Source organism: Hipposideros armiger, unplaced genomic scaffold, assembly GCF_001890085.2.
Source record: "Hipposideros armiger isolate ML-2016 unplaced genomic scaffold, ASM189008v1 scaffold_988, whole genome shotgun sequence".
NCBI classification, from domain to species: domain Eukaryota; kingdom Metazoa; phylum Chordata; class Mammalia; order Chiroptera; family Hipposideridae; genus Hipposideros; species Hipposideros armiger.
In genome coordinates, this window is record NW_017732338.1 from 431,164 (window position 1) to 443,000 (window position 11,837).

The window sequence follows — 11,837 nt, forward strand, 5'->3', positions numbered from 1 at the left end:
ACACACACACACACACACACACACACTTGAATAAGGAACTATTGTAGCTAAAACATGAGTTAGGTCTAGAGGAGGAAAAGGAGAGAGTGTGCCCACAAATTTCTTGAGACAAGCTGTTTTCTAGTGAATGTGCAGTGTTTACCTCAGCCAGAGGATGAACCGCCTCAGACCAGAGGAAACAGGTCAAACCCCAGCTTTCCTGCTCACCAACAGGTGATTGGAGCCATCACACATGTCTGTACCTTAGTCTCTTAGCGACTGTAACTACACACACTCACTTGTCCCCAAAATGTATTTTGCACACTGCTCACAGTCTGGGGGCATGTCTCTTGAAGGGTTCTTGGCACCTCAGCTGAGACATTCTGCTCCAAGTGCATGTATATCTAGAAGTAGACGTTCTTCTGTAGTCAAACTCCAGGGTGCACATGAATCGCCGGGGATGCAGTTAAAATGCAGTTTCGGCTTCTGGAGGTCTGGGCTGGGGCTCAGGGTTCTGTGCTGTGACAAGCTGGGCCAGGACCAGCTGAGTGGCAGTGTCCAAAGTGTGCATGGCATCCCTGTTCCATGTGTCCCCGGGGCCAGCCTGATCTCGGGGGTGAATTTGAGTAGCTCGGATGTGCTTGGCGATAGTTCAGTTTGTTACTGGCAGTGGTGGGGCAGAAGGCTTTCTGGGGCTGCTGGAACCTCAGTATCACCGATGTCGCCTCAGGTGACTAACACAGGCTTTGGCAAATTGTTTGACATGGCGGCATTCCAGAAGATTCAGGAATAAAGCCAGAATTACCAAGATAATTTCCTGCAGGCGCTGGTAGCTGGTGCCAGCTGGAAAGGGCTCCTTCAGGCTCATCAGATAAGTACTTCCTCAGGGGCCTCGTGTACAGAGGCTGGAACTGGGGACAAGGAAGGACACAGAGGTTTCCTAAGAAGCTCCCACCTGTGCCTGGTGGCCGGTTTCCTTGAAGATCATGGAGAAAGCGAAGGGGAGGGGAGTTGCAGAGCTGGTTAGAACCCGTGACATGATGTGACCTTGTTCCCCCTGCTCTCAGCGGGGGTCCTGTGGCAGCCACATCTATTCTGGGTGAGGGTCCACACACACATTTCAGAATATGCATTACACAGTAAACTGGCAAAGCAACTGCCTGAGATTCCCAGGGCGTTTTACACAAGTCAGACTTTGTTGGGTTTTTTTGACTCTGAAAGTACAATCTGAATGCAAATGAATGCTTGTAAAGCAGGGATAAGTGATTTCTTCTCTCAGGAGTACAGTGTGGGGTGGGTGGCATGGGGTGGACAGTGTGAGGTGAGAGTATTTGAGGCAGGGGTGAGGAAGGGAGGGTATGGGGGACTCACATTCTGTCTCTTTGGGCAGCAGCTCTGGTTCAACTGCATTCAGTTCACAGCCCCTGTGACAGGAAGTTCCCCATCCTGGCTTGGGGTCACAGAGGGGAAAGTGGGCGTCTCCCTGAGCTACCAGGGCCTGCAAGTGGGAACCATAGGGCCTTCCCTTTGGAACAGAGGTGTCAAAGATCACCCACATTTTTGTTTGTTTTCCAATTATGAGGCATTACCATTAAACATTTCCCAAACTTCCTCCTCCTGGAAAAATACCTTTAAAAATTCAAGAGGTGGCTTCACTCACCTATACCAGGAGCCAATTACCTTTCCAGTAGTGGAAATGGAACCACCACCCAGAGGCTGAGGGTGGGTACCACTGGCACAGTGGCCTTCTGGTAAGTGTCTGGACCCTCGTGGGGGTCCTGTGCCAGCCGGCCACGGCCATCAGGTCCTGGGAGGAGTCTTGGATAAACAGGACCTCACTGGTTGGACAGCAGCGTCCCCACACAGGTTTCTTTCCTCTGTTTGCGTTTCAGTTCCTTTTGTTGCGGTAAAGGAAGGAAGCTACAGGTGCTACTTTCAGCAATCAGACAGACTTATTTATTAGGGTAAGACCATGGGCAACATCTCTCCCGAAAACTGGAAAAATACAATGGAAGTGGGAGGTGTAAGGCTGGATAAATTTGCAGTCCGTTGGTGAGACAAGCCACAGGAATACAGGAAAATGCAAACACAGATGAGCGTTGAGGGGACCCCGAAGAGGAGGAGGAGGAGGAGGAGGAGGTGGAGGAGGAGGAGGAGATAGCAGGAAGGCTGCCTGGGGAGGGGCGGAGAGCATGAGAGTTGACGCTAATTGGAGGTGTGTTTGAGGAGGTTAAACAGAATGCTGGGATGAAGGCTAAAGGGGCGTGAGGCTGAGACATGGGCTGAGGAAGTGGTGGTGTCACTGAGGGGCGGTTCCTGGAGAGGCCTCTGATGTGGGGAGACTCTAGCTCATGAGGAGGAAGAGAACAGGAAGCTTGTGGAGTCCACAGAGTGAGGCTGGAACTATCCCAGGAAAGGAGCAACAGTGGGCGCAGAGAGCGAAGAGGGCCCACGTGACCGTCGTGCGCACGACTTCGAGCTTCTCTGTCACTCCTTCTGTGTGACGCCTAGTGCCCCACTGCCACCTGCTCAGAACCCCACAGAGGTAGGGCTAGCTCCCTCCACCCTGTAGGACATGGCTGGCAAGACCTGTGAAACAGGCCCTGAAACGCTAGCGGCAGGCCTGGGTCACCTCACTTTCCTCCATCACGACGTCCCCCTCCAGCTTCCTTTATGGGAGTTCAGCCTTGGGCCTTCCATTCCCAGGATGCTTTGCGGTTTCTGCTTACCTAAAACCCGTTCTTCACATACCCTATTCAGGAAACCAGGGTGTGTTGGTCATAACCACACGCAAACCTAACTCTGTCTCCATCCCTGAGCTGTCTCTTCTGGGTCCTTTCATGTCCCTCCCTGTCTGTCGTATTTGGCCTCAAGGGATAGGAGACCAGAGCAGTGGAAGAGTCAGCCCCAGCCCCCTGAATACTGGGCCAGAAACAGATTAGGTCCTACATCCCACACTCTGTAGCAGCAGCAACACAATCTTCCCAGGACGAATTGGTCCCTGACCAACAGGAAGAAAGGGGGGCTGGTGAGGCTGACAGCTGCAGCCTTGGGGTGGTACAGGGAGCGGGCAGAGTGAAGGGAAAGAGCTGAGCTGGGATAGTCCTTAAGGTGCCCCTTGGCTGGGCTGGGCGGGGATTAGTTTAGAATGGGGGGTGTCTGTGTCCCCAGAGGCCACGGCCTCCCCCAGGGGGGACAGTGGGATCTCCGTAGAAGGGTTCTTGACATCAGCAACTACGGTGACTCCCTCAAGCCCTTCAGTGGTCCGGCAGATGGTCAGGGGCTTTTTACCACAGGACCAAAGGCAGAAGAAGGGCCGGAGGGCGCCAGAGAAGGAGATATTGGGGAAAGAATAGATATGGGAGCCGTCAGTCATGTTGTAGAAAGAGATGTCCCCTGATTCATAGTCCAGGAAAACTCCAACCCGGCGGGGGGGTCCTGCCAGTGGGAGAGGGGTCCGGAGAGGGGTAAGGGCCCAGTAGCTATTTCCATACAACTCCACAGCCCAGAACCCATTCTCAGGAGTCATGGGGTCAAACCCTTTCTTCACCACGTCCTCCCTACACACCCCAACTGCCCAGTCGGTCCTGTCTCCCACCTCCACCTCCCAGTAATGTGTGCCCGAGGTGAAGGCCTCCCGACCCAACACGCAAGGCCAGGAGTCAAATCTCTCTGGTTTCTCGGACAGCTTCTGACGTGAATCTTCCAGCCGGACCGATTTGAAATCCTCGTACAGGAAGAGGTGGGGGTGGGCGGTGTCTGGATCCAGAGTCACATCAACTAGAGACAGAGATAAAGTGAGTGTGAGCGTAGTGATGTCAGAGGTTACATACCCATCCTTCCTTCTCCAAAGAGGCAGGACACCCGTCTAGGAGCTGACAGGCCTCCTTGGAGCGGAGCTGGTATCCCCCTCTTCCATTAGCAGCCACAGGGTGATGTATGAACTGACGTCCCCAGTGCCCAAGGGGACCCTGTCAGAGGCTGGCTTGTCTCCTAGCCACCTCCCAAGGATCTTCTCTTTGCCTCAAGGAAGAGTTGAGGCCATTTGCCATCATCTTTCCCCTCCCTATTCTCATCACTAAAATATGTTAGTGTTTTTATGTCTGAGTATCGTAGGACTTTGAATCCCTGGGGGACGGAGCCTCAGAGCTTGTGAGATGTTCAGAGCCGCTGACCTGCGTGCACTGTAGCCTTTTTCCAGTCTGCAGTGAAAGAGAGAGAAAGAGAGTCACTGGCAGGTTTTATAACAAGGGGGAGAAAACCTTGCGGGTGAAAAAATGACAAGAAGATAGAACTTACTGAGCTGTTCCAGGAGTTCCTCTGGAAAACAAACAGACATGCCTAATGACCTTCTGTAGTGGGCATGAGGGAGGGGACACAACTGGTGTGAGAAACACACAAAGGGGTAACTGTCAAATCGTGACTCCTGATTCCTGAATCATCATCAACGCTGAAGAACAAGGATTCTGTTTCATTTTCTAAGGAATATGCCAGAACTTCCTACTGGGAAACCGAGTTAAAAGTGAGGCTAGAGCCTCAGGGTGAGTACTGAGCAAACATCATGTCTAATATCTCAGTTAGAATTGGTTTTGATTCCTGCACCCAAACCCCTGTTTATCATATTGGGTGTTAGTGATTTCAGGAGCTTTCTAATCCTCTCTGATGTTCCGAATTCTAGAGTCAAGCATCTTTCATTGGCAGCCATCCTAAAGCACTTGTACCAACCTCACTCAGAAGCACTCCTGACAAGTAGCCCGGGAGTCTATGACTTGCCTGTAGAGCTGAATTCACTCTTCCTCTGTCTGGATCTTTCCTTGTAAAGCCTCCAGGTGAAGAATATGGACCCAATGGTGAGGATTCCTAGGACCATCAAGATGACAGCCACAGCCAACATCCAGGGAGTCAGCCTTGGGAAGAAGGGAGCTAAAACAGAACCCCCAAGAAGGACATTTGTTGAGAATGTTTGTTTGAGCCAGTCCAACTCTTCTTTCAAAAGGGCTCAGAAGAGGGGGTGATCTGGACTTCTCCCCTCATCCCATGATCAAGATAGTCCCTCCAGGGCCGGCCGAGTGGCGCGATGGTTAAGAACTTGCTTGGGATGCCAGAGGGCCCCGGTTCGGATCCCACATATGAGGGCCGGTGACACTGCCCTCCACAGCTAAGATGCTGAACAACAGCTCAACCTGGAGCTGGGCTGCCGTGAGTCGCTGGTGGGTGTAGGCTGCAGCCCCTGTGGCAGTGGGTTGCCATGGGCTACCATGTGTAGCCAGCAGCCAGCGTGAGCGGCCAGCAGCCGCAGTGAGCGGCCGTCCAGAAGCCGGCGACTGATCTGCCTCGCCCGGGAAGAGCGCAATGATGGTGCCAACTTGGGCCAGTGAAGCAACGTCCTCCACAACTAGACTGAAGAACAAAAGGACAGCAACTTGTCTGTTCCCCTTCCCCCAATTCCCCAGCACTGTTCCCATCCCCCCAATTCCCCAATAAAAATCTTAAAAAAAAAAAAAAGATAGTCCCTCCAGTGCCACTCAGCCTTTCAGAAAAAATTGATCTTAGGTAGGAGGGAGCAGAAAAAGAGAGGAATGAAGATGACAAAGAGTCATGTGGGGACAGAATAATGAAATAATGACAACAATGGGCCAATTCATGTTATTATGGAAATTCTACCTTAACAATCAACGCAGGGTGGGAGCCAAGGGGATGAGGGGATTAAATAAAGAAGGGGGAACTCACTCTGTGTACAGCAGAATGGGACACAATGACCAAAGAATAAGGAACAGTTCCTGCCTGGACCAGGGGTGGCGTTTGGGGAATTTTGAAGAGATTTGCTTTTCTGAGACCCCTGGAAACCTAGACAGAGCTCTGGCATGGGGTGGGAAGGAGACCGGGGGGGGGGGGCAAGCATGGGAACCAGAGAACTAACCTAGTCTTCTTGTTTGCTCAAGGAGTGTCTCTGGACCAGGAAGGCCCCCAGAGACAAAGCTTCTCTCGCTAAGATACATCTTCTAAGGTGGGACATCTGGAATTTCTATGAGGTCTAGGTAATTTATGCCTTCAGAGTCTTTACTCTTTAGGTAAGTTTGTGGGGCTCCCTCAAGTCCGTGGGCAGGAGCTTAGGTGGGGGTAGTACACAACTCTGCCTAAGGTCAAGCTGGGCAGGCGTCCCAGATGGTAGCCCTGATGCTGTGTCACATAGGAACCAGCCTTGGTCTCACTCGCCTGGTATGGGAATCTCTGCTTCCTTCTTCTGGCCAAGAAGGGTGTTCTGGATACAGCAGGACACGTTCTTCACGGAGGTGTCTCTGATGACCACGGAAGCCACCACAGCAAACAGGCCTTTTTCATCAGGATTCCTGGACTCGGACACGGATGGGAACGTCTCTCCCCCAGAAGTTCTCCACTGCACCTGGGGCTCTGGGTACCATCCCCCTGAGGTGCACTCCAGCCGGGTCTCCCCACTCTCTTGATCAATATGGATGTGAGGTTCAGATCCCAGAGCTGTGGAGAGAGAAGCTGGTCTTACTCCTTCAGTGGATACCCTTTGGAGAGCCTTACAACCATAGAGCTACAGAGTTTGAGAAAGAGGCATAAGGGGAGTGGGAGTGAGGGAGACTCATCTCATATTTCATTACACAAGGAAACTGAGGTATAAATAAAAGGAATTTCATAATCTTATGAGAGAGATGCCATATTGGGATTTAGTGTTTGAAATGTGGGCAGGAGTTTGAGGGGCAGACATGGGATGCTTGTCCAGTCATCAGTAACTGTAAGACCAATGGCTAGTGGTGGGTTGGTGTCTAGGCTAGGAGCTGCAGAGATGGGAGGGAGCCCTGTGGTTGGAAGCATTATGGGAAGGCTTTGGGAAGGTGGACAACTAGGGTTGAGTATTTAAGGATGAACAGAGCAAGTATTCTTGAGGGGAAGGGGATTGGAGGTCCTTTGCACTGAGATCATAGCTGACTATTTAAACTACCTTTACCTGTGACATCTTCCGTCCCACAATTATGTCCTAACACAAATCGGCATCTGCTTTGCCTGTTAGTGTAGCCTATTTATTTTCCCACAATTCCACAGAAAACACCAAGCTGCAGGAGGGTCCTTAAAACACATGTCCACAGCCATTGGTTTAAATCCACGTTTGTGTGTATATGTGAGAATATGTGTTCTTTCCATGAAAAGGGCACCACTGTCAGCAGATTCTCAAAGGTGTCTATCACCCATTAAAGGTAAAATGACAGGTTCATGCTATTAAATCTTTAGGGTTTTGTACATGATGCTGCCACAGGGGCACCCTGTTACAAGGCAGAGACCCAGATTTCACCCAGGTACTTTTTAAACTTTGTCTTTCTTTGAATATATACATGAAAGGCTATATATTTGTGTATCAAGCAATTTCTAGCAGCCTGAGGTACAGTAATCGTATCTTACAAGTGTATAATGCTTTTAGAGTGGACAGACTCTCATATATTGTCTTATTTCATTGTTGCAAATTCTTGTTGGGTAGATGCTCCCCCAGTTGTTAAAGTAGGCAACACGGCTCAGAAAGAGGCTTGCGTGCCTCCATGCCCTGGAAAGCGCGGAAGTCAGGCCTCAGCACCCTTTCCTCCTGGAGGCTAACTGCTTTCTTCAGCATTTCACCCTGAATTTCGGCCTGAAGCAAAAAGGGAAAGCAAAGCAAAACCTATTCTAGGTGGATCGGGACTGTGAACAAGCAGCCATGCTGTCTGATCTTAGTAGGAAGTCGGTGGACACTACCCCACGGAGCAGCCCGGAAGTGCGCAGGGGACGCTCACCAGAGCCCACTTGGATGTGAGAAACAGGCTCCGCGTAAATGTTCGATTTGGGGACTCAGTCAAGTACATTATGGTGTAGAATTATAGGCTGTTAAACAGCCATTCCGTCCTACATTGATTTAATTAATACAACGAGGACATGCTTAACCTATAATCGACGGGAAAAGGCAGGAGACACGTGAAATAAGTTTCTACAAGAAAAGAATTGCTGCTGTCTCTCTGCTCCCAACCAAGCCCCCTTTCCACTCACCCCGACTCTAGGCCTGCCAACCCCTTTCCAGCCTAAAAGGGATTTGGGGACTGAGATGCCTAGGAAGATGTACGTCGCAGGGGGTCACGGAGAAAGTCGCCCCGGGGTCTCACCCGCCACCTTCAGGCGCGCGCTGGCCTCTCCGTAGCTGTCGTTGTGCCTGAAGAGGCACCTGTACTCCCCGTCGTCCGAGACCTGGACCCTGCGGATCCTCAGGGCCACGCGGCCCCGCGCGATGTCGTCCTGCACCAGCGCGACTCTGCCCCGGTAGCCGGCCATCTGCTCCGCGTTCTGCGCGCGCCCGTCCCGGTGAACCAGCACCGCGGGCGACTGCTTCTCCCGGAACCACCGCAGCTCCATGTGCGCCGCGCTCGCGGCCGGCGACAGGTGGCAGGGCAGCTCCGCGGCCTCCCCCACCACGGCCAGGATGGGGTCCGGGGGCCCGATCACGTCCAAGCGAGCTGCCGAGACCAGGCGGGTCAGACGGGGTGTGGGGGCGGCAGCCGAGGGCTGACCGAGACCCGGCGCCAAAGGACAGCCCCACCGCTTCTCTGAGTCCTGGACCCAGGAGAAGTCGCTAGGGGGGACCAAATGGGATTGTGTGCCCCGACTGAGAAATCTCCACCCTGCAGGCCAGGGAGAGACGGGGGAGACCCACCGGAATCCAGCCCGCGCAGCTGCAGGACAAGGAGCGCGAGCGCACCCCCGAGGAGCCAGGACCCTGGGAAGGCGGCCATCTCTGTCCTCCGCTGGAGCGTCAGCCTAGGAGACCGAGGGACGGGGGGGACTTGCGCCACTGCTGTCCCCAGGCTCCCGACAGCTCTCTCCCACTCGGAGGGCGCCAGTCCTTGCACCCCAGGCCTCCTCCCGCCTGGCCCGCAGCGCAGCCTTCCAGTCCGCGCCGCCCGCCCACCACCCCAAGTCTGGTCCCCCAGAACCCCAAGGAGACTTAGGAGACGGGAACTGTGAGGCATAGGGCCTGTCGATAAGATGCATATAAATGAACAAATCTTGGAGCTACTGCCCACGAACAGCCCTTCTGTCAAATACAGGAATTTGTTATTTGCATTTAGAGGAGATAGGAAAGATAAAGGGGGTGGGGTATAGGGGAGTCCGGGGGGGATGAAGTGGAGGAGAAAAGAGAATAAACTGGGGGGAGATGGAACAGGAAAGGGGAGCTGAGGGGAGCCAGGGCTTGCAGAGCGGAGGGTCTGCGGCTCCCCGGGAGGAAGGGGCCGGAGGGAGAGGAAACGCCCCCTCCTGCTGCGCTCGGGGCTGAGAGGAATCGCAGACACTGACCTCAGACGGTGGAGGAAAAGGCACCAACAAGCCACTGCTACGAAGTGAATGGTGAAAAGGCTGGTTGTGGCGTCCGGGGCAAAATTAAAGCCAGCAGGAGCAGGAAGGGGGAAGTGCCCTCAGGGAAGCCTGCCCCAGACCGCCCCCTTCCTCCACCACGTATTTACTTTGGAAAACAAAAGTCTTCCCCTCGAGGGTCTGTGGATTTGTGGTCTGCAGCTCAGAGAGCAGGATGTACATCGATGGGTGGACTAAATACAAAGGGACAGAGTGAACAAGGAAAGGGGGTCAAGCAAACAGTAGCATGTGAGGTGAGGACTCGGGCCAGTCACTCACCTCTCACGGCTTCAGCTCTTTACCTCTAAAATGTAAATAATAACTTTTTCTAGAGAGGTGTTGGGGGGATTACATGAGATGACGCATGGAATGTACTTCGCATATAGTAGGGATTTATAAGAATGTAACTTGTTATTCTATTATTTACGTTGGTTGGAGAATTAAAAGCAGGCTGGGAATGGCTCTGTGGAATTCAGTTTTCGGGGCCCCAGAGTTGCCTCCCTGAAAGCAACTCTTGAGGCCTACAATTCCTTATTTGGGCTAAATCTCTTGATGTTATGGAAAAGATTTAAAATATAGGGAAAAAAAAATTTTTTTTAAGTAGAAATCGCCCATAATGTCACCAACTAATGATAGCCTCTGTTCACATTTTGGCATATTTCCTCCCAGCCTTTATTTTATGCTCATGTACAAAAACCAACCAAACAACAACAAAAGAATTGATGAGGCTTTTGCCTATTTCAAAACACTGTTAACAGCTACATAATATCACATGGTAGATTCTTATAATTCCCAAGATCATGGGACACCTTGGGTTTTGGCCTATTATAAACAGCACACTTCACACATTAGTCTTTGTCCACATCTCTGATAACTTCCTGATACACTTTCTGGTAAATCCCCAGAAATATAGTCATTGGGTCAAAGGGTATGAGCCTATGGCCAAAGCTCCTTCCTGGACCGCAGAGCTTATCTCCCCATCTGGGGACATTCTTACCTAACCCCTCAGCCCTGGGGGGAAGGGGAGGGCAGTTAGTCCTCCTCACTGATGGGCCAGTGCGATGGAACCAGTTGTTATCTTGCTGTGCATTTATATGATAGTGAAGCTGGCCATTTTTCATATTAACCATTTAAAATATTCTGGAACTGGGCTTTTCAGGCCAATTGCCCTTTTTTTTTCTAGCCAGATTGTGGTGCTGTTTCTTATCAATCTGGTGCTGTATTGAGCTTTTTATAAATTGAAGCTGTCAAGTCTGTATGACATTTGTGGCAAAAACGCTTCACTACCCGTTTATTTTTGGCCTTTTAATTGGGACTATGATTAAGACCAACAAAAGACACAATTGCCCAGCTGACCCAGCAGACTGCCAGGAGAATGACTTCCCAAAGGCAAAACTGACATGTCACCTTGTGCTTAAAACACATCTCCTAGTGACCCCAGCACCAAGTTCAGGCACTTAATCTGGTCAAGCAAGTGCTGTAGGGTCTATGACCCCCTACTTCCTTCCCCTCAGCCTCTTCACCCTTTCCTCCCACAGCCCACCCACTCACTGGCAGAATCTGGGGGTACATGTAGCTGTCTCAATCCACAACACCCTCTCAGGCTGGAAGTGGTAGTGCTGTCACCTCCTCTTGGCAGTTGCCGACTTTGCAGGAATCGTGGGGGTGCCATGAGGGACAGACGGCTCTGTCTCCCGCTCCTGGACTTGTCTCTTTTGCACGTGGCTAGATCAAGCTAACGTAAACGGTTGGGGTGAGTGGCATGGATAGCACTTTAGTCTGTGGCTTGCTAGAGAGCTTTGTGGTCAGCTGCTGTTTCCTGGGGGCACACACTGTTGGCATGCTGGGAATAATCAGATATGACTAATGATATGTTGACATGATAACACTGACATACTCCCCCTATTTACCAAGCCTGTGTTAATTTTTGTGCACTGTACCCCCACAGAGTTTGCATATGACAGGTGGAGGGGGTGAAATATGGCCTGGGGAAAAGAGATTGAGGGCCTTAGGAGTAGCAAATTCTCTGAGTCATATTCCTGGAAACGGTTTTGAAAAGGAGAGTTCCTAGAATGAACAAGTGGGGCAGACAGGAATCGTAGGAGAGCTAACAGAGTGAGGTTGGATTGAGCAAGGGAGAGAGGGGAGGGTACAGGGTGGGGACGGCGTTGTCTGGACCACTCTGAATTCTCCCCAGAGTCTACCCTATTGCAGCCTGTCCCTGTCCCCTGGTGGGGCAGAGCCCTCCAAATGGCGTTACATTTACCCTCTGGACAGACTCAAGGAAACATGAGAATACAGGGTTTAGAAACGTTAGGAGCACCCCTTAAGCTTATTCACTTTGTTTTCCTCTTGTCATAGCTGTCACTCTTGTTCTTTTATCAGAACTTGTCTTAGTTTGAGTTCCACCAAAAGCAGACCCTGAGACAAATAAGGAGGCAAGTCATTTATCTGGGATGTGA

The 11,837-nt window shown here is 51.6% G+C and overlaps 1 protein-coding gene across 1 annotated transcript; it reads right to left on the reverse strand.

The window, feature by feature from the left end:
* Positions 1 to 2,108: 2,108 nt before the first annotated feature.
* On the reverse strand, positions 2,109 to 9,347 carry BTN1A1 (butyrophilin subfamily 1 member A1). The gene is made up of 8 exons (XM_019631295.1): positions 9,319 to 9,347; positions 8,678 to 8,781; positions 8,133 to 8,480; positions 6,196 to 6,474; positions 4,753 to 4,902; positions 4,279 to 4,299; positions 4,155 to 4,181; positions 2,109 to 3,759 (listed from the first exon to the last, which is right to left on the reverse strand). The coding sequence occupies exons 2-8, from the start codon at positions 8,754 to 8,756 to the stop codon at positions 3,086 to 3,088; spliced, it is 1,578 nt and encodes a 525-aa protein (XP_019486840.1). The 5' UTR covers positions 8,757 to 8,781; positions 9,319 to 9,347; the 3' UTR covers positions 2,109 to 3,085.
* Positions 9,348 to 11,837: the final 2,490 nt, after the last annotated feature.